Source organism: Falco biarmicus, chromosome 12, assembly GCF_023638135.1.
Source record: "Falco biarmicus isolate bFalBia1 chromosome 12, bFalBia1.pri, whole genome shotgun sequence".
Taxonomy (NCBI): domain Eukaryota; kingdom Metazoa; phylum Chordata; class Aves; order Falconiformes; family Falconidae; genus Falco; species Falco biarmicus.
The window spans coordinates 9,974,513-10,000,619 of record NC_079299.1 but is presented as its reverse complement, the minus strand read 5'-3'; the positions used below and the strand labels follow the sequence as shown (position 1 = coordinate 10,000,619).

General features: G+C 36.7%; 1 protein-coding gene across 1 annotated transcript in view; it reads right to left on the bottom strand.

Annotated features, from left to right (window-relative positions):
* USH2A (usherin) overlaps window positions 1-26,107 on the bottom strand; it is a 390,408-nt gene that overhangs the window by 327,603 nt on the left and 36,698 nt on the right. Inside the window, exons 5-10 of the mRNA XM_056357449.1 lie at window positions 23,864-24,158; window positions 23,062-23,246; window positions 19,784-20,005; window positions 18,355-18,448; window positions 8,743-8,938; window positions 7,847-7,977 (exon numbers count right to left, since the gene is read on the bottom strand). Of these exons, the coding sequence (XP_056213424.1) occupies window positions 7,847-7,977; window positions 8,743-8,938; window positions 18,355-18,448; window positions 19,784-20,005; window positions 23,062-23,246; window positions 23,864-24,158 (1,123 nt within the window). The remainder of the gene's footprint in view (window positions 1-7,846; window positions 7,978-8,742; window positions 8,939-18,354; window positions 18,449-19,783; window positions 20,006-23,061; window positions 23,247-23,863; window positions 24,159-26,107) is intronic.

Below are 26,107 nucleotides of genomic sequence, written 5' to 3'. Positions count from 1 at the left end.
AAACATCACATCTCAGATGAAACCCCTGAGTTTATTTCAGGTGGTCCCAAACCCATAAACAACTGGAATTTACAAAATGATATCGCAGAAGGATCATGTTTCTCACACCAGCTCCTGGTAACTCTTAGGGAGGACACTATGCTAGATGAAAGCATCATTTCACCCAGTATGGCTGTTCTTATCATACATACATGGAAACCCAAGTCTAATCATGAGCAGCTGGTAGCCATTTCCTGATGCAACAAGTGAAATGTGTAGATTACCGAGTGCTAAGAGAAGCACAGAGCACCAGCACCTTCCTCAGTTTTAAGTGTCAAGCTATTACAAGAAGCAGTAATTTTCATCCCATTCACAGCTGCAGAAAACGTATGCCTCCATACTTTGTCTGAATAGGGTAAAAAATGATACCAGAAGAATACAGACAACTCTTCAGAATGAGGGAGAAATATCTGCCCAGCTGTGGAATACAAAAAGTTTCTCCAGGAACCAGCCAGTGAAAGCATTTGGAGATCTCCCTAGATAAATTTCCTCCTACATTTCTGTCACATAGAAAAGTGTTTTCCATCTGTGATCAAAACAAGTGGCAACTGGTTTCCTGGTTCTAAAAAGAACCTAAGTGAGAAGAAGTTATAGAAAACCAAAGTTTTTGTTAGAGAGGGAAGCTTATCAGGTTACTTCTTAATAGATGTGAAAATATGTTTCTATGTACCTGAGTAGAGGATGTCTAAATAATCCACTGACATTCTGCCATAACACAGATTTCAAAGTCTTGTGAAAAAAAGTCATGCAGAAAAGATTCCATAGCCAAGACAAAAAGGAGCCTCTGACTGTATTTACAAATGACTATTTTGTTTCTGTATTCTCCATGTGAGTAGAAATCTTTCCATTCTGCTTACTCAGCAATTTCCTGCCAATATAAGACATCAAGCTGGAGATATCTACTGAAATTTAGCTGCCAAAATACAGAATAAATTCAATTCTATAACTCCACTTTAACCCTGCCTTCTATAGTAAGCATGGAATTACAAAAGATATGAATATCAGCTAAGGGAAATATGCCAATGTAATGCACCCCATATTACACAGCTGTATACTGCATACACCTCAAGCAGCTGTGCAGAATTTTAGAGGAAAAAAGTTGAGAAATATGCTCCAGATAAAACTAGTACGTGGAGGGGGAAAAAAGTAGGTAAAACTACTTGCAAAACTGGGAAGGTTAGTAGGATTTTGTAATTGCCTGCCCTGGATGCTAAGCTCTGCAGTATTTTCAGTGGCAGACTCAGGAGAGAATGCGCTTGCAAGACTCGCAGCTCACCCCAGCTCAGGATGCACAGGCAGCACCATCATGACCCTGAGGACACCAACCAGCCTGAATGGCCCTCAGCAGGCTCACCTGGGGCATCCACTCACACCCTCTGCCCACAGCCCAGGAGCTCCAGATAAGCTCGAGCTTGGGCATCTGCACCGTGCATGGGCTGTGCTGCAGTTGTGCCTGTCCCCTGCCTCCTGTAGGGGACTTCAGCTGCAGCCACATCTCCATCCTCATCTCCTGCTGGCTCCAGACTGGCCTTCCTGGATGGACCCCCATTTATCACTTTGCCTTGGCTGGGGTTCTCAGTGGACCCCGTTATGAGCACTTGGCCACGTCTTGATGCTGTGGGACTGGCCGGGTCAGGGTGGGCACTGCTGTGCTGGCATCACCTGCAGTGGGCTGATTTTCAACACCACTTTTACTCTTTGTGCAAACATTCTAAACTCAGGAAAGGTGAAGTAAATGCAGAAGTTCAAAACATAACGCAACAAGGAAACATCAATCAAATGTGAAATAAAGAAAAATTGTGAAGAAACAGTAATGTGGAAAACAACCTGGGAGTGATATTGGGCCATCACAAATAAATTGTGAACAATATGATACTGCTCCAGGAAAGATAAATTGCATTCTGCAATGTACTAAAGAGGATTCTCATATTTAAGACATGAGAAGGAAAGGTAAGGCTTCGGCTTAAATATTTGAAAGGTACAACACAAAAACTAGAAAATGTACTGTAAAGAGCAATAAACTAATTTTAAAGAACTAGAATTTTAGCTAAAAGAGAAAATCAAAATTAAGGTATATACGCACGCTCAAGTTCATGTGAAAACTGGTTACCGCATGAAGTTAGGAAAGAAACTAATAATTGGGCTTAATTTGGGGCAAATTTGGTTTTAAAAGACAGGAAATAAAGAAAAATAATATCTTTACTTTCTCTGTATGGACAGAGAAGCACCAAAATAATCCAGCAGCATTGTGAAATGCCTGGCAATGGATCCTATCACAAAAAAAATTGTACAAGCTCAAAAATGTTTACAATACTGCAGAAGTAGGTGGACTAATAGGTTATAATATGGAAATCTGCATCAAAATGGGTAGAACAAACTATTTCTATAACTACATAAAAATCCAAATGAATTATGAAGCCAAGTGGTTGCTCTTATTACTATTTCTGTAAGTCCACCTTAACTCTGGAAACAACAGTATCATTGCGAATACCGATAGCAATTAATATTGAAAGGTTTCGTTAACCAGGATTTTCACCATTTGGGCACTGGAGATATTACTGAACCTTCCCCCAATCCAAATGCTATCTGCCATGTGAAGAAATAAACTTTAATTATGCTGGTTATAGAAGAGCAGAAAGCAATCTGTTCTCCTGTTGCTTATGCCTGAGAGGCCTGGTTCTGACCCAAACAGTAAGCGGATGGAAATAGTCTATTAACATGACTACCTTGGTAGTAAATCACTTATGGAAAATATCTGTCTAGATTGTTCACTACAGAAGTGAGTCTAGCTGAGGATTGCTACCAAGTGGTGGTGTATCCTGAGACCTCATAATTACAATTGTTATTTGATACAGAAAATCGCCGATGCTGAGTTGGCATATATCCCTTGTGTCATTTATAATTTACGTATGAAATACACAGTCGCCCCATATCCTCGAATGTAAACTTATAAAAAGTATGCAAGCAATTTCCTCCTGCACAAATCACAGCTATAGCAGCACCGTCCTTAATCAGGAAGCAGACTGCTTAAGATTTCTGAATTTTAGATATACTGAGCAGTTCACACTGCTTTAGACTGTAGTGATGCCAGTCTTTAATCGGGGGACACAAACTCATCACACCTAGAATCACAAATTCAAAGTGGAGCCTGTTCATGAACCCTCCCGATGTCCAGTTATGAAATTGATATAAGGGTTTCAGAAGACATTTCAGTATCCAGGACAAAGGGTGACGTATTTCAAAGAATTGCCTTAATTATTGTCTATTGTACAGCAACTATTTAGCCATAGAGTTCATCTAGTAGATATTAAACACGTACAAATCACGGTCTCATAAATATATCGTCTGCCTACTTAAGAACTTTTGACTGTATGTATTCATAAAGTATAAAATGGAATTTGCTGGGGAAAAAATTAGCTGGCCTAAACCATTTTGAAGTTTAAAACCATCTTTTTCTCCTTGGATATCCCTGTAATTTCAGATAGCTATTTTTTGGTATCTGTAATAGAAGATACATATTGCCAGAAATGTAATCAAAGTATCTCCAATTCTGGAGAATAAATATGAGATGTAGCTTGATGTAAATAAAAAACCTCCGAAGCTGGCAGTTTCTAAGTTTCTTTTACGAAAGCCAACTTATTTTTGAAGCCCAGAACACCTGACAAAAAAAAATAATCCTTTTGCAGTTGCACTAATCATAAATTTCTCACTACTGTCTTACTCGATGCAAACCTGGCAGGGACCCCAGCATCCTGTTGACTGCAATCTCAGGAAGCAGGATATGGGAGCAAGGGAGTTGAAAACTTTTCCTTTCCCTCAGTTTAGGAAATGAGAACTGTAAGGTGTGCTGGCTCACACACATAGGTTAATGGTCTGACCACCGAATACCTGGGAGTATTCTCAGTATGTCAGCTTTGGGAACTGAAAATTGAATAAGCGGCAATAATGAAGTTCCTTTTCACTCCCCCACTATCTCTTCTTGTCATTGCAGATGATGACTTTCAAAAGTCAGTAGCTTTCTAACACTTCTGCTCAAAATGCAAAATGAGGTCTTTAACCCCTGCCCATGACAGTTCAAAGGATGGGAGTGGACTAAATCTCCAAAATAATTTGACAAACTATCACAGAAAACCAGCATCTCCATGATACAAAACCTATCAGAAATAAAACCATGGAATTATTTAACATAAAAAGCTCATTTTGCTTCATTTTAGCAATAGGATTAAAGGCCTTCCATGAAGGGAAATCAGGATTCAAAAGCCACACGGTGTTTTATAACTTGATTTTTTTGCATCCTTTATATTTCTTATTCTATTTGATATATCTGTTGGCTGAAATGCCCTTAATTAACTGCTTTACCTATGTTCTTTCCCTTGTAACACACATTCCAGTTATTTATTTATTGTCAATCACAATAAATGGGTTGGAAACTGTGTAGGTAGAAGAATGAGAACAGAGGAATGCATATTTTAATTTTAGATCGAAGAATTTATCAACTCAGAAGTAAAATTATCAGAAATAAAGATTCTACTTTGGTTTAAAATATATATATATGTACACAGCTATTAGCTAGCTTTTCCATTATGTATAAAAAGAATGAAATCAAACTTTCAAAATTCTGACAGAAAAATGAAGAAATTCAAAAGAGCAATATTTAGGAAGCGTACAGAAAGGTGAAATCTAAAGCCTGTTCAAAAGCTTGCTTGATAGCACTGGAATCCGTTTTCCTTTGACTCCGCAGAGAAAAAAGTAACTAACATTTTCTTCATCTTCTTGCCTTAGAAAGAGTTTTCTTGCAAGACTAGACAATACAGCTGCCACCTTGACAGAAGGCAATTAAGTCTTTGCAACTCTGAACAATACCCTCTGCAGTAAAGTACAGCTCTTTTGCACCAATAAGTACATGATACATATTTATTTGCATGTTAAGAGTAAATTTTTAAAAATCAGCAAAGTGTGAGTAAAGAAAGATGCCTAAATTCACTGACACCAGAATGGTACCTTCAAAGACTAAATAAAAGCAATAGCAGCACTTTCAGCTTTGCCTAGAAACAAATGCACTGGAAAAAAAAAAAAAAAAAAGAAAAGAAAAAAGAGTGCTTTTTTTCCACACCATTATATATGGCATATTATAATAGAATCATGAAAGGACTACAAACTGTTGTGCCTGATTGAACATGTAAGCGTTTGTAGAGCAATCCAGGTAAAAAGCAGCAAAGGAAAATGAGGCAAGGACTGTGGTATAAGGGCCAGAAGATACTAACCTCCAGTTCTCCATACAGAGCAAGAATGATCACATCAGCAGTATTCTGGCAGAATTTTCTCATGTGTGAATGGTTAGGGAGAAGGCAAGAAGGTTGCCAATTCTTTTTTCACTCTCATAAAATTCAGGTACCTCAATTCATCTAGATTTTCTGATTGTTTGAAATACTTTGTGACAAACGTTCGCAAAGAGGATGAGACCAACATGTATCTTTCCTACACTGATTAGATGTCAATAACCAGCACAGTTGGCAAATTTTATCAGGCTGTAGCAATTCTCTCTTGTACCCACGAGCCCCAGGGGAAGACCTCTCTGCAAAAAAGATCTAACAAACTGCTCATGAATGCACTGCTACACCACTCTTCTAAAATCCCACTCATTACTATAAGCCATAAAGTTATAATTTTGAAGCTTTTAATATGTTAGCTTGCATTGTAAAATACAAATAAAGTTACACACTGATCTATAAGTGGGCACGATCTACAGACGTACAAAAACTGAGAACCTATGCAAAGGGAGAAACGCTACACACCTATGTGCATTTCTCACCAAGGCTAGAGTGAAACAGGTGAACAGAACATAAAGTTTTCATGGTCAGTCCAATGAACTGAGATGGGAGTAAATGTGTTACAGTAAGCACTTCTACCCATCCTGTACACTATCCACATTAATAATACTTCATTTGATGAGTAAATATTCTTTGTGTGATTCAATAGATTAATTTGTGATTCAACAGATTAATTTTGAAACTTTCTGTCACTAAGTTCCAAGAGGTACAACTGGTACTTTGCAAAAAGAAAAAAATGTTGATGAACTGCAGAAAATCTTACGTTATACAGTAAAAGTGTATTCTGCCTCATTTTTGGCATATTTCCTTGAAAATTATCATTGTGACGTGACAATTAATTTTCATGAGCAGGGTCCTTATTCCTTACAATTCCATCTTCCACAGGTCAGATTTGGAAACACTTCCTTCAATGATGCCTTCCTATTTCATGTAATTCATTTCAGCCTTTAGTCCTCAGCCTTATTAATCTATTCTTTAATGCCTCTTAATCATTTCTCCCTGCTCTGCCTCTACTGCAGCAGTCAACTGATGCTTTATTGAGCAATAGTCTCCCCCATTTTTTTCCATTTTATCTGCCCGTTCATACTCTCACAGTCAAGCTTAATCCACATTCTTGTGTATTTCACTATAAAGCAGTGATTTGTGTAAACTACTCTTCCTCTGATTATTAACACAGCTAAAATTGTTTTAGGTTAACATTTCACCACAAACCACGGACGTGCACATCAGCATTTGCTTTCATTATTCCTATACTTTAAAAAATAGTCCTAACACGATACCTGTGTTTTTCAAGTTGTGTTGTTTTATTTTTCATTTCTGTGATGCTGGCAAAAAGTATCATTATTATAAATTATAATTATAATTAATAATTATTAATTATAAATTAATTTTCATTTCTACTACCAGGGATTACTTTAAAAAAAAAACGTGCTAAATTCACTTATGACTCAGCATATGCACCAACGCAGAAGTCCTGCAAAGGTGTACGGAGTCTAACTGGGCGTGTATTTGTGCCATAGCTATAATGTAGAACCAAGGATGAAGATACAACAGGATCCACAAAATAAATAAAAGTTAAATAGAGTTTTAAAAATGCAATAACAACAGGCATCTTAAGGAAAATGCTAGAGATTGTTTTATAAAATACGTTTGGAAAAAAGAAGAGACATGAAGTGCAGCAACCAGCTGAAGAAGTTCTCTCTCAATTCCCTGTAGAACAAGTTCTACCTTTAAAATGTTTTTAAAATAAATTTCAAAGAAACTCTTTTTTCCCTATTCCTAACAAAAATCTAGGTTTTGGCAATGGACAGAACATATGTGAATAGAACGAACCACAACATACCTTTTAATGTATGCTCAAAACTTCAGTCACTTTTCCTACTTTATTTTGACATGCACTTTTTGAAAGTTACAGGTAGATTCATTACGAAACTATACAACTTGCATGTCAACAAGGTCCATAGGCTTAAAAAACATAGCTGGTGGTCTCTTTTCCACATCACTGTGTGATGTGTGTTTGGGTTTTATTAATTGAATTTTATGAATTAAAAGGGAGATCAATCCTTGTCATATTACAGAAAAAACTAGCTTAATTTTAGTTGAATTCCAGGCTCAGCTTACTGCCTGAATTTTTAAAAGTTGTTTGTAATTTTAAGACAATATCAAGACTTTCAAAAACACTCAAAGCCTGGACGTTTTAATATTACTGAGTACACAAGTGCCTGTCAGAATCCCAAAACTACTATTCACTTCTGAAAATTCATACAGCATCTTTTATGTCTGTTGCTGATCTAGATGAAAAACTCTTCAACAGTACATCCCAAATTGCTTTTGGTGTTTTCTTGGCTTTCAGTCTCTGATAGAAGTCAATTACCATTTTGAAAAGGCCAAATTTAAGCTTTGTAAAATCTTATTACTATCTACCCAAGCTGATCACGTTTTGTCTTCTCTCATTTTTCTGTATTGAGTCTACTTACATTATCACACAGGAGGCTCTTATTTTCGGTGCCTGTTGCATAACAGTCACAGGGTTTGCAAACATCAATGGCTGAAAGATCTGCACCTGCTTGTCTGTAATGGAAATCCTTGCACAGCTCACAGTTCCTTCCTGCATGAAAGAAAGGTTATGCATTATGGCTTCCAATTCATTAAAATTAGCTGTATAATTCAAAATTAAAGACTCTATTCCTTTGAGAGGATTCTATAATTTTCAGGACGTCCATTTTAATGCACCTTTCATCTCTACCTGCCAATTTAGTGATCCAGAGCATATGAAACAATGAACCTGTTACAAACTATGTTTTACTCCATTAAACTTCCATCTGTTATATAATACCACACTTATATAAAAGCTGTGCCATGCAAATGCCTATACATTTTTTGGAAAAATTATCGTTGAACCTGAAACTTTTCTTTTTTCCCTCTACTAGATAAAGCCAAGAAAACTGAAATAGAAGAGAAAGGTTATTAAAAAAAAAAAGGTATTCAGATCTACTACTTACACAGAATAGAAACATTAGAGCAAAATTTGGCAACATTTTTAATGTTATCAGACTGGTTAAATTAGAGTGACAATATTCTGGATTTAAATGCTCTAGCACGTGCAACAAACAGCTTTGAAACTATAAGAATTATTTATTAGAATGTGTTTTGCACGGAAGATTTTATACAAGATGGGACCAAATTTTAGCCATGTTTTCCTGTAGCTTCAGTACTGACACAATTCCTGCACTATCTGGATAGTTTAAAAATACGTATAACATGAGAATTTATTGGAATGTCAGCCCCTGAGCACTACTAATTTCAGCTGACACAAGACTTGGCCAAAAAGTGACTGTAAAACAAACAGTCCGTTCTCTTCTGTGTGACTTACCAGCTGTGTTGTGTTGACAGTTATCACACACTCCACCACTGCCTCTGTAGTGCTCCTGAGGAAAAGGGTCCATCGCTAAGTCATAGTGGCAGCTTACAGCATGGCTGTAACATTGACAAGGTTTGCAATTATAGGCATGAACTTGGTCACCTGGACGAAAAGGCTTATCGTTGTACAGGGGCAAACAGCGGTCGCACTGAAAAAAAAACACAAACAAACAAAAAAACAGAAACCCAAGAAAACCTAAAACTACTTCTTTACCTTAGAAGAACATCATTATACTCCATGTTTCATTCTATATGCTTTCTCCCATTTAAATATGAAAAATCTTGGTTTAGACATGAAGTGAGAAAGCATATAGAAAAATAATAAAACCACCACTTTTTATAAAAAAAATAAAAACTTTTAAAGTTACATTAACAGCAGATTAAAATCAAGGAAGGTCAGCAGAAGAATAAAATTTTAAGTATTTAGATACTCAACACAGACTACCATCTCGAGATTCAGATTTAGTTAAACTCAAAAGATGCAAATAGTGCCTACTGTGAGGTACAGAAGACATATCCACCTAACACATCCATTTTGATGCATTTTAAACAATGTCTGTTATTGTAGTAACTGTAGTTTGTACAGTTATCACTTGAGCTTGTGAGTGAAACAAAAAGCCTCCTATGGCCAAATATGTGATACAGTACAGAGTATCTGAAATATCAGCACTTCTTAAAGTGCATTTGTTTCGTGAAATTTTCAAGAAATATTAAAAAAAAAAACCAAAACAAATCTCTAAACGTATTCAACTATTATATTTTAAATGACACCAATGGAATATTAGGATATTGGGTACGTTGTTAAATAAACACCTAGACAAACTATTTTCTTCAATTCTTTTCAGATTTATTAGATACAAAGACTAATGATATTCAAGTACTTAACTAGTGTAAGTCCAAACCAATAAAAGTATATTTTAAGTAGTTCAGGAGCACCTCAGAAGCTCATTTTTTCTTTGGGTGAACTCACAATATTACCTTCTAAGTAAAGCTTAGATTTATTGTACCTACTGGTTCCTCAAGAACTAAAATAAAATTTGGTTTCTTAATGAACGGATAGCATTATTGGACAATTATAATCTCTTTATGGTGAGCAATCCAACTAGTTTTTTATGAAATTGGCTTAAAAAATGGTATATGTTGCCACCAGAGAAATGTTTAGAATAACTTTTTTTTTTTTCATTTAACTGGCATTACTAAAAGTCCATTCCCAAAATACTGGTGCCTTTTGCTGGATCTAAGAAACAAAATCTATTGCAATTATAATTTCCATGTTTCAGAAGGCATTCAAATGCTCCAAATTAGGTTGCTTCTGTAAAGTATTCAGCCATTTCATTCAGCCATTTCATGTTACAGAAGCATGCTGATCTTTCTTCATGGCTACTACTCCAAGCACTATTATAATTATTTAGACCCTGTGTGTCTACATCGCCTATATGTTAATAATTAGGAAACAATACTGATGTTTCTAAACTGTTTCACTCACAGCTGATGCTATGGGTGAAGCATCAGCTATGAGTAAAGTGAGAAACTGAATGAGAAAACATAAGCTTAAGACAGTCCAAGAACTGCGGAGAAGTCACAATTCCACAAAAACAAGCTGGGAGAGAAAATGAAAGCACAAGAATTTATCTGTTGAAATTTAGGTTTAATATATGAAATTAACAGTAAGAGGTAAGATAGCAATAGCCACTGTACTTTTTTGCAACCTGTTAGGCACAACACAACAAAACCCCACAACATTACCACAGTGAGAGAAAAAGGAAGTTTTTCTTACCACAGTGAAAAAAAAAAAAGAGAATAAGAAAGAAAAAGGATGAAAATTAGTAGGCCTTCACTTGAGACCTTGAACTCTGACCTTTGTTTATATCCTAATTGCGATTAGTCCAGTTTAAGTACACCAAGGGGAATGCCCTGACCATAGCTGTTACACAAGTTACACAGCTTAAACTCATTCAAGTCCTTCCCTCATTCGCATCCATCTTTCCTGTCTCTGCTCGCTCCCTTTGTCTCTACGTTGAGGAAAATCAGCATTACAGAGCAGCAGCAACATGAGACAAAAAGGTTCATTCAGGCATTGCACACCTTGGGAAGTGCAAGGAAGAAACCCTAGCTGCCAGCCAAGCCTTCCCACTCACGCAGCTTCCTCCTCGCAGCATGTCTACAGAAATATATCCTCCTCAAAAGGAAAACAGCTCAGGAAGAGCTACCAACCTGCCAGCCCTGAATTTCCATTTGTGCCTGGCCAGCCACACAGTGGCTGAGAGCATTCGTCATTTCATTTCAGATTTAATCCTAGATCAGTTACTTATGCGCACCTGTGCTTGCACCTATTGGTAAATGACACACAAGCACTAAGAAGAGAGAAAAAGACGGTATTTGATTACATAGCATGGAGCCTCTTCGAACTACCATGTCTCCTGTTCTGTGACTTTTAAAACTTTGGCAAATTTAAAAGTCTTGGCAAAAAAAGTAGCCATCCAAAAGCTGGCAAAAACAGTGAAACAATTGCTGTTCTAACAGTTGCCACATCTGTTGCATTAAGTGTGCACTGGACCCCCACCTCATCCTGCTGAGTTACTCACACCTTTATTAGGTTAAGAATTGCATTTAACTTCCAGACCTGCTGTGTTTAACTTTCAGTTTTGGCAGCATGACGATGTACTAGGGGCAATCTTCAGTTCTTCATTCATCAAATAAAAGCTCTATTTGTCCAAAGCATAGTTGTTGAAATTTTCAAAGGTACCAAGAGATTCAGGTTTCAATTCTTGGCTACCATGTGTGAAATAGGTAAATTCCCAAAAAGCCTTTGACAAATCTGAACAAGGTCTAGCGGTAGATTTACAAAGAACATTAACTTTGACAAAACAAGCCTTTCTCCATATCCTTAAAACCCATAGACATGCAGATGTCCTTATTCTCAGTTAAATCTAGGCCCTTCAGAAAACAGTTAAATATACAGCCTTCCCCATGGACAATAACAAACATATCGTCTTGATATATAGTATCTGAACTGCTCACCTGCTGTGAAAGCAGTTTTCTGAGAAAACATTAAATGGAGCCAGATGATCAAAATACCTAGCTCATCTTGGCCGAATTCGTTAGTCTAAAGTTATGATTAAAAATGTATTTCAAATAATGAATTCAGAATTTTTTAAAAAAACTATAATTATTATTAAAAAATTTCCTTCTCAAAATTCCTGAATGCAGCACACTTACAGAAAGATCACCTGTGACTTCAGCCTAAGCCTTTACACACCAAGTTCCTTTTTAGGCACTAAGAACGGTAAGGACAGTGCCTCTGAAGAAACACCCAATAATTATTCAAAGAAATACTTCAGAAGGCAATAGTAACAATACTTTGAGACTTGCAATAAGTCAAAGTCAACTAGAACCTTCTACTCCAACACTTAAAATATCCTGCTGCTTGCCTCTGGGTTACATTTTTTTTTTAACATTACATTATGTAGAATTTATTCCTTTTTTTCCCTTTCCTGTGTAGGAGTTCCCACCTCACACCCATCAGTCAAAGTTCAATTGCAGTAAAGGTGTACATGCACACCTATAAAACTTTTATACATTTTATACTATTATACATATACTTCTATAATACACACGTTATTAGCAGTACACACATAAAAATCTGCTGAAGTGATATCAAGGTTAGAATGCCACTCTCTCAGTCAGTTTGAAATGCTGTCTTGCCTTCAAAAACCTCTATTATGTGTATCACCCAACCATGTTTATTTATGCTGCCCTGCAAATGTTGACTAAAATAGGATAGTTAATCATATATTGCTTTTCCCCTCCTACAAGACCCCAGTCTGCACCCAAATGGACAGTACACTTTCACTCCATTTAGCTTCATTAGCCAAATAAATATGGCTTCTAGGCAATAACTATTTCACTGTAGCTTAGCCCCGCTCTGAAGACAGTCATCTCAATTCCCCCATGGCTTTTGCTCAGCACCCTCACTACAGCGTTTGACTACCTATCAAGACCACATGTTAGCAGAGTTCTGAACCATATCTGTCCCTCCTGAACTCCCCAAAGACCAAAGAGCTTTTACATTCAAAAGTCAGGGTGTATTGGAGGGAATTAAAAAAAATAAAGCTAGAACACTAAGTGACTTCAATAGAGATGAAGAGTGTTTTATGGGGTTCCATCGTAACACTCCACGTACCTTAAAAGGATGCAACATAATTTGAGAAACTAAGCACAGACATAACAGATGGTTTACAAACACCGTATGCCAAACAGCATTTTAAGATACTACTGCTGCTTTGCAATGGCAAAGTAACTGACAAAGAACATAAGATCTGCCATTCTGAATGCCAGACTCCAATAATGGGACACAACTGAGATCTCAAACACTGGCACAGATGTTTTCAGGCAGCATAAGATCTATTTCTACTCAACTCTTCTTTCATTTATGCTTTTTTTGGTGAAGTTACTTGAAGCCACGCTAAGTCCTACAAAATCAAAGCATATGCAACCACAGTAATTCTGACAATCAGGCAGCTCAGTAAATTAATTCACACAAATTCTCCAGGATTAAAATTCAAAGCTATTTTCAAATCAGCCATCCACTCCATCTAACTCTCATTTAGACTCCAACTCTGTAGGACTTCTAGAAAATAAGACGGAGAAGGCATGTTTTGTAGCTGATGAGTTCAGTGTGTGTTCTCGTTTACTAAAGCTCTGACTTGCTCAAGATATTAAATTGTAAGAGAGCTTGTGCTTGTTTTTCCCTCTTTCTATTTGTCTATTTGGAATAAGCCTTTAAATTTCATTCTCCTGTAACATTAGAGAATGCTGTAGCCACAGTTACTAGGTATTCTAGGGATAATTTTACTCTTCTGGGGAAGCAATTGCACGGGGGTTTTTGCTTTTTGGTTGTGGTTTTTTTTTCCAATAATAGTTTTAGTGGAGTGAAAGAAGAAAAAAAACCAAACCACAAATTGGCTAATCACTTGGGTACTTACATGGAATATGTGAAAATCATAGAAATTCAATAAATATACATGGCTTTATGATCTACAATAGCTACTTCCAGCAACAGTGAAGCACCAGCCCAGTTGTGTCTCCATTTTCTTTCACATTAAATAAGTATCCTGCACAGTGGGTGAGCCCCTGAAAATCATTTTCAGACTGGAACTGCCTACTTAGTTTCTGAGAGGTGACAGCAACTACCATAATGCTAGTAGCCATCTGCCTACCTCTTCAGTAAAACTTACAAACTTCAGATCAAAATGTATGAGGGATAATGATCTACTTCACAGTTCTTTCAGCAAGTCATCACTTGTGCAACAAATCACAAGGTATCTGAGACTGCGACAAGTTCTTTCAGTATTTCAGCAATGCTTGTAATCAAATTGCTTTAGAAGCCTGGATCTTTGAACTGTGAAATTACACTAGTTTTCCAGGGATGGATTCACGGACAAATCCATAACTTCCACAGACATGCCAAAAGTCATCTAAAATTTTCAGGCAGGTAAGGGCACTGGACTAGGTACCTTTCTGCTTGCTGTCTCCCAAAACTCCATTCAACCATCTGCCTGCTTGATTTCCTTCCTTTTTTATTCTGATATACCAGCTTCCTCCCAGGCCTGTCCTCTGGGTACACACGTTATGGCACACAGCTTAGCAAAAAGTGCACTTTTTTGCTAGCTTGCTTGCTTCTGCAAGCTTAAAGTCTTTGTTATTGAGTGACCACTTACTACAGTTAATATTTACAGCTCTTCAGGTACCATGTATCATTAATTCCAACGCCTAACATGATGATACAGATTAACCTTTAACTAAGGTTTAGACAGATTCTTCTGTAACAACATAAAAAGCCTTATTTATTCTATTCTTGGTAAATCAACAATGCCATATTCAGTTTTCAGACAGCAAATGTTTAAGATCATTAATTGTTTGCACAGAAAACCCTGAAGACCTGAAATCTTTACTGTATCCATTCACACTCTCACATCCTTTCATACCCTCTCAAGCATTTATCAGAGTTGCTTTATTTAAATTCTATTTTCTATTATCATTTCTACAACTATTCCGCTACATTTTTCCATTACCTTTCTCTACTAAGTTCTGTATGACTGATTTAAAGAAGGCTCTGAGGTTTTAAGGTGAGGCTGATCTTGTTTGATTTGTTTTTTCGTGGGCTGTTTCCAGTTTTTCATGTGACATCCAGGAAAGTTTTTGAACATACTGCCACTCATGTCTATAAATTAGTCTTTGCATATAAATGTTACCAAAAACTGGATCTGCTCTTAGTGCATCCGTTTCCATTTTTAAAAGGCAAAGCTATTTCCCAGAGCAGGACACAAAGCATTTATAAAATAATTTGTAAATTAAGAAGTCAAATATTTTTTTCATAAGATGACACACAAGCTCTGTAAGGATTTATTTCCTCTTCTTTCTTAATCTGGCCCTTCAACACCTGCAAGTCATTCCTAAGCATTCCTTTCTTCCCATCATCTCAAATTTCATAGCAACATATTTCTACATCAAAACAGAACTCAGAAAAAAAGAAAAAAAAAAAAAAGAAGTTCCATTTGGTATGTCAAATTTCATAACATGGTGATGCAAATAACTAAACTAAGATTTCTATTTGTAATGATTTATGCAAATTTTTAGTTTCTGGTATTGCCATGCTGTGCAATACCTATCCAGATGTATATGCCAGATAAATTCAAGATTGTAATTTTAGTTGTATTAAGTATAAATGTGACAAGGACATACTCTGCCATATGTTAAGAGCTTGTCAAGCAACCTGATTTCTGGTCCAAGATACTAAAAAAAACCCAAACCCAAAAACCTTCTTATACCCCCTCTGTTGTGGTGACTTACTGCTAGCACAGAGCAGAAGTTAAAAAAAGACTGCCAACAGTGCAACTTCTCAAAAATACTTGTCCCCTCCCTGCCAAAAAAAGTTTGCATTTGGAAACTTCCTTCATCAAATGCTTAATTGAATCCATCATCATCATCATAAATTATTATTATTCCTAATTCACTGGGGTGGGAGCCTAAGAAACATAGGAGTAAATTTATAAGACAGAGTTTTATCATTGCCAATGATAGACAAAAGTCAGGATGGACTTTGGTTTTGCTTTTAAGTGTTCGCTTTACAAAAAAAGTCAAAACCTTTAAGCTGTTCAGATTTCACGTAAATCCTTGATAAAATTCAAAGTAGTTAGTGATATATTTGAAAATATGAATCCTATTTTATTACAATTTTATTTCAAATTTAGTAGATTCTAACATGGTTATTAAATAATGTGGGAAATAATTAAACATTCTTATTGTACTCTGAATGGATATGGTTAATTCAAGCATTTCCATTACAGTTACAATGTGTAAACAAAAATGTGACATACTCTGGAACAACCTATTAACATTGACGGAAAATATCTGGTAAGGCAGATACATCATTAAAATGTATTTGGTTTGTTTTCACAAGGTAGCATAAGACTTGCAAGAGTGCTTGGTGAATTTCCAGATCTTATTAAATATTTATAATTAATCCCTACCAAAGTAACATTTCACAATGTGTGTTCTAATTAAAGGGACACTGTCAGTTTGAATTTTTTTTTCTAATTTAACCCATCTAAAAACTTCAAAATTCTATTCAAATGTCATTTAGACTGTAGATCCTACACTTCTGCTTAAAAAAACAAACAAACAAACAACAAAAAAAACCCATACACAACAAAAAACCAAACAAACTTAGATCCCCTATGAAATTTTATAAAGATCTTTCACATGATCATAAGCATCAAATGCTCTCAGGTTAACACCTCTTGCTCTGTTCTAGCAAGCACAGACTGCTTGGAGGTTTTTTGATGCGAGGTAAGTCTCTCCTTTGCTACTGCTCTCGCTATTCCATAACCCATTCTTAATTTTTAGAAAGCTTATTTCCAAAAGGTATAAATGCAGCAAGGAATGCAACCTGTTGCCGTGACAGAAATCTAACACTCAGGGTGGATAGTGGGATACTGCGGGATTCATTCTTTCGATGTAGCTCATTCTTCCTTAACCTCAACTGCATCTTTATTTATATATATATTTATATATATATATATAAATAATCAATCTAGGGACAGAATCTTTTCTTTGAACAAGCTTTCTGAATTCATGTATCACGATTCTCCTTTTGCTAAATTGTATGTGAACAGCTTCCAAGAAAACCAGAGGTTGGAGGAAATAAGTGCAAACTGACACCATTAGTCTAAGCTCTCCCCTACCTATTTCTCTAGAAGGCCATGACTTACAGTAAACCACCCCATTTTGGTTGTCCTATGGCCAAGAATTATAAAACTAGTAGGAAAATTATAATTTTGCAATCTGCTAGGTTTCAACTACACAAAATCCCTTTATTGAGAAATGCTGTTATTAAGAGCAGAGCATAGCAATGATAAGAATGTCTTCTCTAGACTGTATCTAGTTTCATTCACATGGCCTTTTAATTCCAAGAAATTTAACCTTAACATCAACTATCTGAAAACACCAAAGAGCAAAAAGTAATACTAAGTTTGTTCTTTTATTAGAAAAATAATGTTGCTACTACAGCTTATTTTAAAGATAACCAAATGTCATATATGACTGACTGTAAAAAGTACAGGAAATTGACATTTACAGGCTGTCCTTAAAAAAGTAAATTCAAAGGTCAATTTTCAATGTTTTAAAAAGTCACTACCCAAATCACTGGGTTAGACCAAAATAATAAGACCCCCAAGAAAATAACTTCCAAATACAAATGTATGGGCATGTCTAAGTATTTTCTTAACTGTGAAAAGACATTTAAAGCCAATTCCAAATTGTTTTAATTCTTCCTATCTTAGACATATTTTGTAAAACAACTGCATTAAAAGGTATCATTCTTCACTGAAGTCAGAGACTGCAATATACGATGTCCCAAGTACCTACAAATGTTCCAAGTATCAGATAGTAAATCCATGTTGGTGTTTTACCTTGATTTAGGCATGCAGCTCTGAAGCAAATCTCCAAATTTTCTGCATTTACTGTGCTTTAGTTTGCATCATGGAGCTGTCTTGGACCACTTGAACTGTTCCCTTTCAAATGAAACTAAATGGGAAGCTGAATTCCAGGACTTTGCCTACTGCAGTCCACCTACTGAATGGGTCTGGAGTCCATAGGACCAGACTGAAAAAAAAGCCCTGGAGTAAATCTGCTGTGAACATCAGGTGCTCATTACCTTTTCACTCTACAAATCATTTGCCAGTTGTTACAGCAGGTAGAGCCATAATCTTTATTAGATGCTGACAGTCTAAATTCAGGTTTGCATCTAACGTTTGTAAGTGGCATAATCCTCTAAACAAATCAAACCCTCGAACAGAGCACTCCTAATGGTCTGCGATGGAATGGCTTTTGGCCAGGTGGGGGTGAGGGGGTTTTGTTTCATTTAATACAAACCCTGCTATGGGAAGTTTGCCTATAAAAGCTAGGAAAAGACTAACACACATGCACACACTCTTTTCCAGGACTAAAATCCCATTTTTGAGGCTGTTCATAGGTGACTTTGATAGACAAAGAAGAGACTAACATTATTTCCTTCTGTATAGCTTTCCGTGACGCACAGACACCTATATGGTTCCATAGCTGTGTCGCAGTTATCAGCGTGGCCATGGCAATTACACCTGAAAAAACAATAGGTAGTGGAAAAAATATTAAAACATGGAAACATCTGTTCAACAATATATAACGTGGTCACAAAGGCAATGTTGTGTATGACATAGTTCAGTTGTTTATTAAGAACAAATAAACACCCCAAAGAGAATGTTCTTAAGTACAGTAACCTACAAAAGACTACTTCATTCAACATATTTTTAAATATAAACAATTGCTTTTCCAAGAAAACAAAAACCCGTGTCTAGTAGAGCTATCGTTACCTTATAAAATATGTAATGAAAACTATATTTCAGTATATAACATTAATACATAAAATTTGATTAAAGACGTGACAATTATTCATCAATATTAAGTCTTACAGTGCAGGTATAGTTTTTCAAGAAATCTTAACTGTATCAAGCATAATTTTCCAGTTTAACCCATTTAGATTTTCTAGTTTAACCCATTTAGATCTCAGTTGAAATGTCCATTTCTTACTAAAATAAAATCTTTATAGAGTACTAGATAGTAGGCAATAACCAACCCACTCTACTTGAAGGGCTACTCTTCTGGAGTTATGTCATATCTTTGCAAACCAGCTGAAGTTATTTTACTGTTGCACAGTCATCAAGACTGTAGCTATTTTAGTAAAAGCATTACCATAGCACATCTAAATCAATAATCAAAACATATTGGTAGTGAAGAAAATGCTGAGGTAAATGTGACATCTAACAGGGTGCTTTCTCTCAAGATGAGAACTACCAGAATAATTTCAGGAATAACACTTATTAACAAAAATCTGCCCCATATGCTTCTTGGAAACTATTTCATTGCCAAATCTGCATATTATTTACAGGGCATAATTAGTCTTTTCACAAGGCAGCACACTTACATACAATACAGCTGTCAGTCACAGATAATGTAACACTAACACTTTTACTGACAGTTTTAAAAAGAAAACTACAGCTAAAACAAAGAATGAGCTCTGCATTAAGACTGTTAAAATTGCCATGTCTGGGAATCTATAATGAAACTTGGAAGAGTTACTGAAGTAAAGCACAAGCCGTGGTTTCAATCATAAGCCTTTGCTTAGAGGCATTGGTAATTCCAAGGAAAGGACTGCTTTTGACAGATTTGTGTAATAAGTCTAATTAATTTTAAAATAACATGTGAGCAAATGTTTAAAAAAAACAGTACACCAATCATTTCAAACTTGATGCACTGCTTCAGACCAAATTCCCTTCTCATTCATAAATGTAAAAGCAGAACAACTTCATTAAATTTTAGGCAGGTCATTATATACTTTGCACAGCTGTAATAGTCGGAGGCAGTGATAGGTGGGGAAAGAGTTCCATAATACCTACCTTCCACTGACTGTAACTTCATTAACTCCATAGTATCTATGCCTAAAATTTACCCAAGACTCATTAGTATGATACTGGCCACGGAGATGAATCCTCACTTGTGTAGCTTTTACAAATTCTTGGAGAGATGGTGTATTGTAAAAATCGTTGTAGCCAGGTCGGTGATTTGGTTCCGGGGTAAGAACGCTAAAAGTCAGATTACCACGGGAATACGGTGTAAAGCTGTTTAAATAAAGACAGACAAACAAAAATCAAAATATCACATATTTTACAGATTCTATCTCCTAATGTCTTTTTTGTCAGAGAGAGTCTCCACTTAACTGTACATCACTTTTTGGTGGTTTCTGGGGAAAATTCTTGTCAGTGGATTCTGAGTCACCCGAATTCAAACAGGGGGAAAGAAATGCCCTCTATATATCGGGTTTTCCCCAAACTGCCAAGCTCTTCTCCATACCCTAAGTTTCCAATTAGAAGTGTCTAGAGGGCAACTTCAACATACGAATAAAGTGTGACTGCTACAGCGTCACCTGCACTAAGTTTTCCAAAAGTTTAACACAATGACTTTGAGAAACATGAACTATGCTTAAACGACATAAGGAAACCATTCAGATAACTAATACAATAATTAACTTGCCCATATTGTTAATTACATACCTGCTAAACACACAAAAAGCCATACAGAAATATATTTTGAATTTTAGGGCCACTGGACTGTATGATCTCATTCAATGAGTGAGCACAGTCAGAAACATGCGTCACCTTACAGCGAATCAGGTGCAGGAGAATTTAATGGAATGCAGTAGGACAAAGTAAACTGTATATTTAAGCCCATGGGGAAGGACACTCCTAAGAATTCAAGCAAAAGCTGAGCAAACAAGTATATATAAAATGCATGTTCACACCGTTTGGTATGAATCATCTCTCATGTTGCTATATTTACACGGCAGAAGTTAGCTATGAGTAGCACCTGCCTCCAGAAGAGGCAAGAATGCCTGCTTATTTGCACATCTACATGGGCTCCTTAAAAATAGCTATCCCACAGTATCACCTGGCACTTGACATACACATTCAAAAAATGTAATTCTCATCACTTCAAAATATCTCTGAGCTTTTGAAAGATGAGATTTGTAGTTAGACTAGGTCTGCTGACTCATACTCCTCTGTCTTCATGAAGAATCTCTGAATTTACTGTGCCCCTATCCAGGTCAGTGCTTCACAAAAATCCCAGTGGAATCTATCTGTAGGTTTCTCTGGGCGATACCGTCCTCTGTTCCCCTCTGCAGAAAGTCATATACAGCTGTAATGGAAATGTTAAGACGGGTATGAATAGCAGATGGATGACACCATCTTGGTACAGAAGCCCCAGAAGGAAGCAGAAAGACCGTAAGGCTGATGGTACCTAGATAAGCAGGTCATCAAGATCTTAGGGCATCTACACACAGCTTCTCAGGAAATGAGGAAAACAAAGGAGATCCTAAAGTAGGGGTTAGTCAAAATTCAGACTAAGCAAAGAATCAAGCCTCTATAAAAGACAGGGAGAAACTCCTAACTTACAGAGGGTGGCACTGGATGGCAAAACAAAAACCCTAATCACTTTCATCTCCTAAAGGACACAAAAGAGTCCATTCAGTACCAGCATGTGGTCACCAAGCCAAGAACCCTCAAGCCATGGTAAGGATTTCAAAGCCAAAGTCACTTTCCTCCCACATCAACCCAAGGAGTCCTGGCCAGACCACCAGGATACAAGCACACTAGTGTCTAAATCCTGGGCAGACAATCTGGACCTGTCTTGGCACTTACAAGTATCTGGGTATGACAGAGAGAGAAACCAGTTTTGTTTTAGAATAAAATTACCTTCCCCTCCTATAAAGGTCTCAGCAGGGACCTCTGCTACGCTGCTCACACAAGTTTGGAACATTGTTCTGACAGTAACTTCCCTTTGAGTACACGGAATACTCACCATTACAGGTTATATGTCTTATATTTTAAATAAAGCTTTCTGTACGATCAGCTGTACCCAAAATCGTTCATTCATATCACTTCCTATCATCATTTACATCATAAGCGAAGGGGAGAAACAGTGCTACATAAAAAACATTTATGGAAAACACTGAACGCCTCAGTTCATTTTAGAAAATATACAAATACCTATTTCTCAGCTGAAAAGGGCATTATACCTCATTTGGGTTTTTTATCCAAAAATGTTTGGCTTGCTTAAGAGATTTCCCTTCTCCTTTACTCTCTGCTCCAAGGATCAGCAATAAAGCTCAAAGACTTTTGCTGAAAACTGGTGTAACTCAGATGACCTTATGCTCCTCTCCTTAGAATAGTGAACTCCTGGAGAACAAAGATGCTGACACTTGAAAAGTCTTAGGAAGGTAGCAAAAGTGAAACAACAAAAAAAGCAAAATGCCTACAGCACCTGGTACTATATTTTCTCACTGGTTTCCAGCCAAGTACTAAACAATCCTAATACTGACTGGCATCTGAAATCAGGCAAGAGATAGTGCATTTGAATATATGTAGTGGTACAGTTTTTAAAAAAATCTATATGTACATACGTGCACGTGTGTGTGAAATTATATTTATTAACTATATATTACGTATGTTATATGCTATATTTATGAAATGTATATTGTATATGTTATATACTTTTAAATTTGCACATGCTAATTATCTAGTAAAAAGGCTTGAAACATGTTTCTAAATGGTAATGATCCTTCTTGCCCCCCACCTCCAGTTTTATCTCTGTTCTTGCTTAGAAAAATTAGAACCCATTTCTTACATGTTTTGCACAATTAGGAGTAAGGCTGAATGACTGGCTTTCGTACTTAAGCTTTGGCCTCTCTTCCAGGCTTCAGAACAAGTTTTGCCCTTGGACATCAGAAGGTGTACTTTCACATTAACTAGATAGTTTAAAACAATCTGTTATATCAGTACCTTCACTCCAATCTTCATCTCAATGTTCTCTAATTCAGCTGGCAATAGCCCCCCAAAACACAAGCACATAATAAAATTTCAAAAGTCTAGCTCAAAAATAACAGAGGAATCAATTGTGTCACATTTGTCAATGTCTGAAATTTGATAAAAGTGACAGATGGCCTTTAGGCAATCTTCAGTCGAAAGGTCAGATTTGGGATCTTTTATATACTCAGTAGCCCATAATAAATGGGTGTACCAAATTAAAAGATTCTATCTCATTGGGACATAGAAATGAATTCTGTCAGGATGTTACCTCTTCAAAGCATCTGTATTATGCAGATAATACCCACTCATACCTATGAAGTTGGAGACAGTTGACAGAGTCCGGTTTTTCCAGAGATCCATTGTTATCCATTCCAAAAATACTGCAATTTTTAGCAAAATACTGCCAGTCCTCCCAGTTTAGATCATCTCTTTTTTTCCTTTCAATTCTTATTGCTTCAGGATGTGGGCTAAAGAACTGCAGTATAATATAGAATACCTACAAGAAGGTAACAAATTTTCATAAAGTGATATTAATGACTAAGTTGTAAAACAATGAGAATATAAACTTTTTTCAATGTGACAATATAGTTTGCTTTACCACTCACAGACAGAAAAAGAATCAGTATTTCATTCCACATATTCCTAATTAAAACCAAATACAACCTTTTTTGTTAAACAAGCTCTTCAATCTCTCAGACGTTATTACAGAACAACTGAACTGTGGCATCAGAACTCCACTTTTTCTTGAAGACCATTTGAAAATACACCACAAAGTCAAGTCCATGACTTCTAAATTTTCTAATTTTATTTAGAAATCTAATTTTTAAATTTCTAAATATTGTTGTCTTCACACAGGATACCCACTCTGGCATATCTGTTTTAGATTACTGCCTGTTACAACAGCCAAGGCACATCAAAAGAGAATGACAAGAACCATAAAGCATTCTGTTGCCTTTTGCATTGTTTCATGCTAATAAAGGAAGTTTTGTTCCTGATCTTCTAAGGATAACATCTTAAAGCATAAGGTTTGAATCTCCTCAAAATTGTAATGAAATGTCTACAAAAATCTGTTCATAGTTTTGAATTAATAAATAGCAAATGTCATCTCATTACCTGATACTGTCCATTTTGTAAATCTATTGTGATTGAAACACCATGATCCAGACCTGCAGTGTTAGCAAACACAGATGAAATCCAGGTGGTCCCAATGTCATCATCATTGATGTAATACAGAGGATGGGCTTCTGCATCCAGCCTCAGCACTCTGTCATTAGTGGTATCATCTGCACCATTAGGGATGCAATACCTCTGTATCAATGGGTGTACCCGGGGATGACTTCCAGGACAGCGGCACTCGGATTGGGTATGCAGGTGAGGGAAGTTTCCAGAGAATACTTCCAAAATGTCTCTGTCAAAGCATATAAAAAAATAATTACATACATAATAAAAAAAGGACAAGTGCCACTTCGTGCCTCCAGGCTCACAGATTAAACAAAAGTCATCTTAGATTACAGCAGAAGCCCTAAAAGGCCTGGTTGCATCTCACATAAATGGGGCCATCAGCTAAGAATCAGGCCACCCAGGGTCCCTAGGTAATTAAGCAGCAGGCACCTTCAGAAGATGTCTGTGAAGAAGCACTCTGGAGTTGCTTTCATTGCTCCACAGACATGTATGAAGCCAAGGGAAATGAGCTCTTTGTTGGGATGCCTAAAGCTGAATAGGATAAGACCAGCCCTAGATGAAAGGAGAAAAACTCTTAATGTAATAAAACTGCATAACATCTGACTCCAGTCAGTGATCCGGACACTGTTCTCAGGCATACCACAGCATTGGTATATTGCCTGTAAATACAGATGAGTTGAAAGTTTACATTCAATCCTCCAAGACGACCAGCTTAAGCAATATGACACTGTACTTTAAAAAAAAACTAGATAGAAATACTTTCATTTTTAACTAACACAAATTCCCAGGTTTTTAGCTGCCCCAGTCTGTGATCACTCTAGTTGTTTCTTACAGCTCATGTCAAAGCCAGAGTCACTTTAATTCCCTCTGACATCAGCAACTGAAATAGATAACATAGATAGGTAGGCAGACAAGCAGATAGATATATGAATGACATGGGCAGGTTCCATAAACCTTTATCTGCTCATCCCTGGTGTAAAAGAAGGATTTTGTGAGCCTAGAAGACACTGAATTTTTAAATTAAAAAAAAAACCAAAAACAACCTTACTTTTCCCATTTTTCTACTTTATCATGAATAAAATTTTTGTATACTTATTAAGCAAATACTTGCTAGATGCCACAAAAAAATTCCACAGAATTCGAAGTTACAAGACCTTTTATACAGCCATAGAATTAAATTAGCTGATATGCAGGCAAGACTTCCCTTTGCAGTTTATCCCAGACAAACATTTTGGACCAAGTTATTTGTGGATATAAAACTACATCTCGAAAGACATCATTAAGTTACAACATTTTGTAAAATACCACATTTTTCAATTTTTAAACTTTATTCATTTCACTGGCTTAAACTGCGGTTCAAAGGATTTGACAAGCATTGCTCTGAAAGAATACAACCAACACGATTTTCATGTAACTTGGAATTCAGGTTCAGATTAATACTTCGAATTCACAGGAGCTCAGTTCAGCATAATGTCCTGCAGACGACTGAGCTCCTAGGAAACTGCTCTACATCTTATTGAAAGACTATCATTAAGTAGCCTTAAGGTCTGCAGTCACGAGTGTCATTGCGTGTAGCCTGCCCAGAAGCACCGTGCAGACAAATAGGACCTGACTACTTCCGGCCAGCTTGAATTGACTAGATTAATCCAGCATGAGCTGGATAACAACGGTAACATTTCTTTGTAATGCGCTAGGAAGGGAGGCTGGAGGGCAACAGAAATTGCAGTGGCAACTGTAATTTGGCTTCAGGAATGGAGGAAGTCAAAGCAATTGCCCAGGGCTATGTGGGCTGAGCTAGCGAAGTCATTGGCAGCTCATGGTGACAATCTAATATAGAAAGCAATGAACAGGGTAGGGGTGTGTGCGTGGGATGGGGGGAGCATCAAGAATACCTGACATGGACATCTGATACCTTGGGGAAGCTGCAACAAGAAAGGAACTGCTAAACACCAGAGCCGAGCTTGCAGCCACAAAGCCGGCACGGTGACCAGTTGGAATGCCTGTCCTCTTCATTTTGACCACTGGTATTTGAGTAGTCTGCACAGGACCGGCCCACTGTGCTCCCTTCCTCACTCTACAGTTTACACAGAGATCTGGGAAAGCTTTGCAAGTCTCATCCAGCAGAACTAAGCTTATCAGCACACACTATTATGTCAGAATTATGATGAATTGATA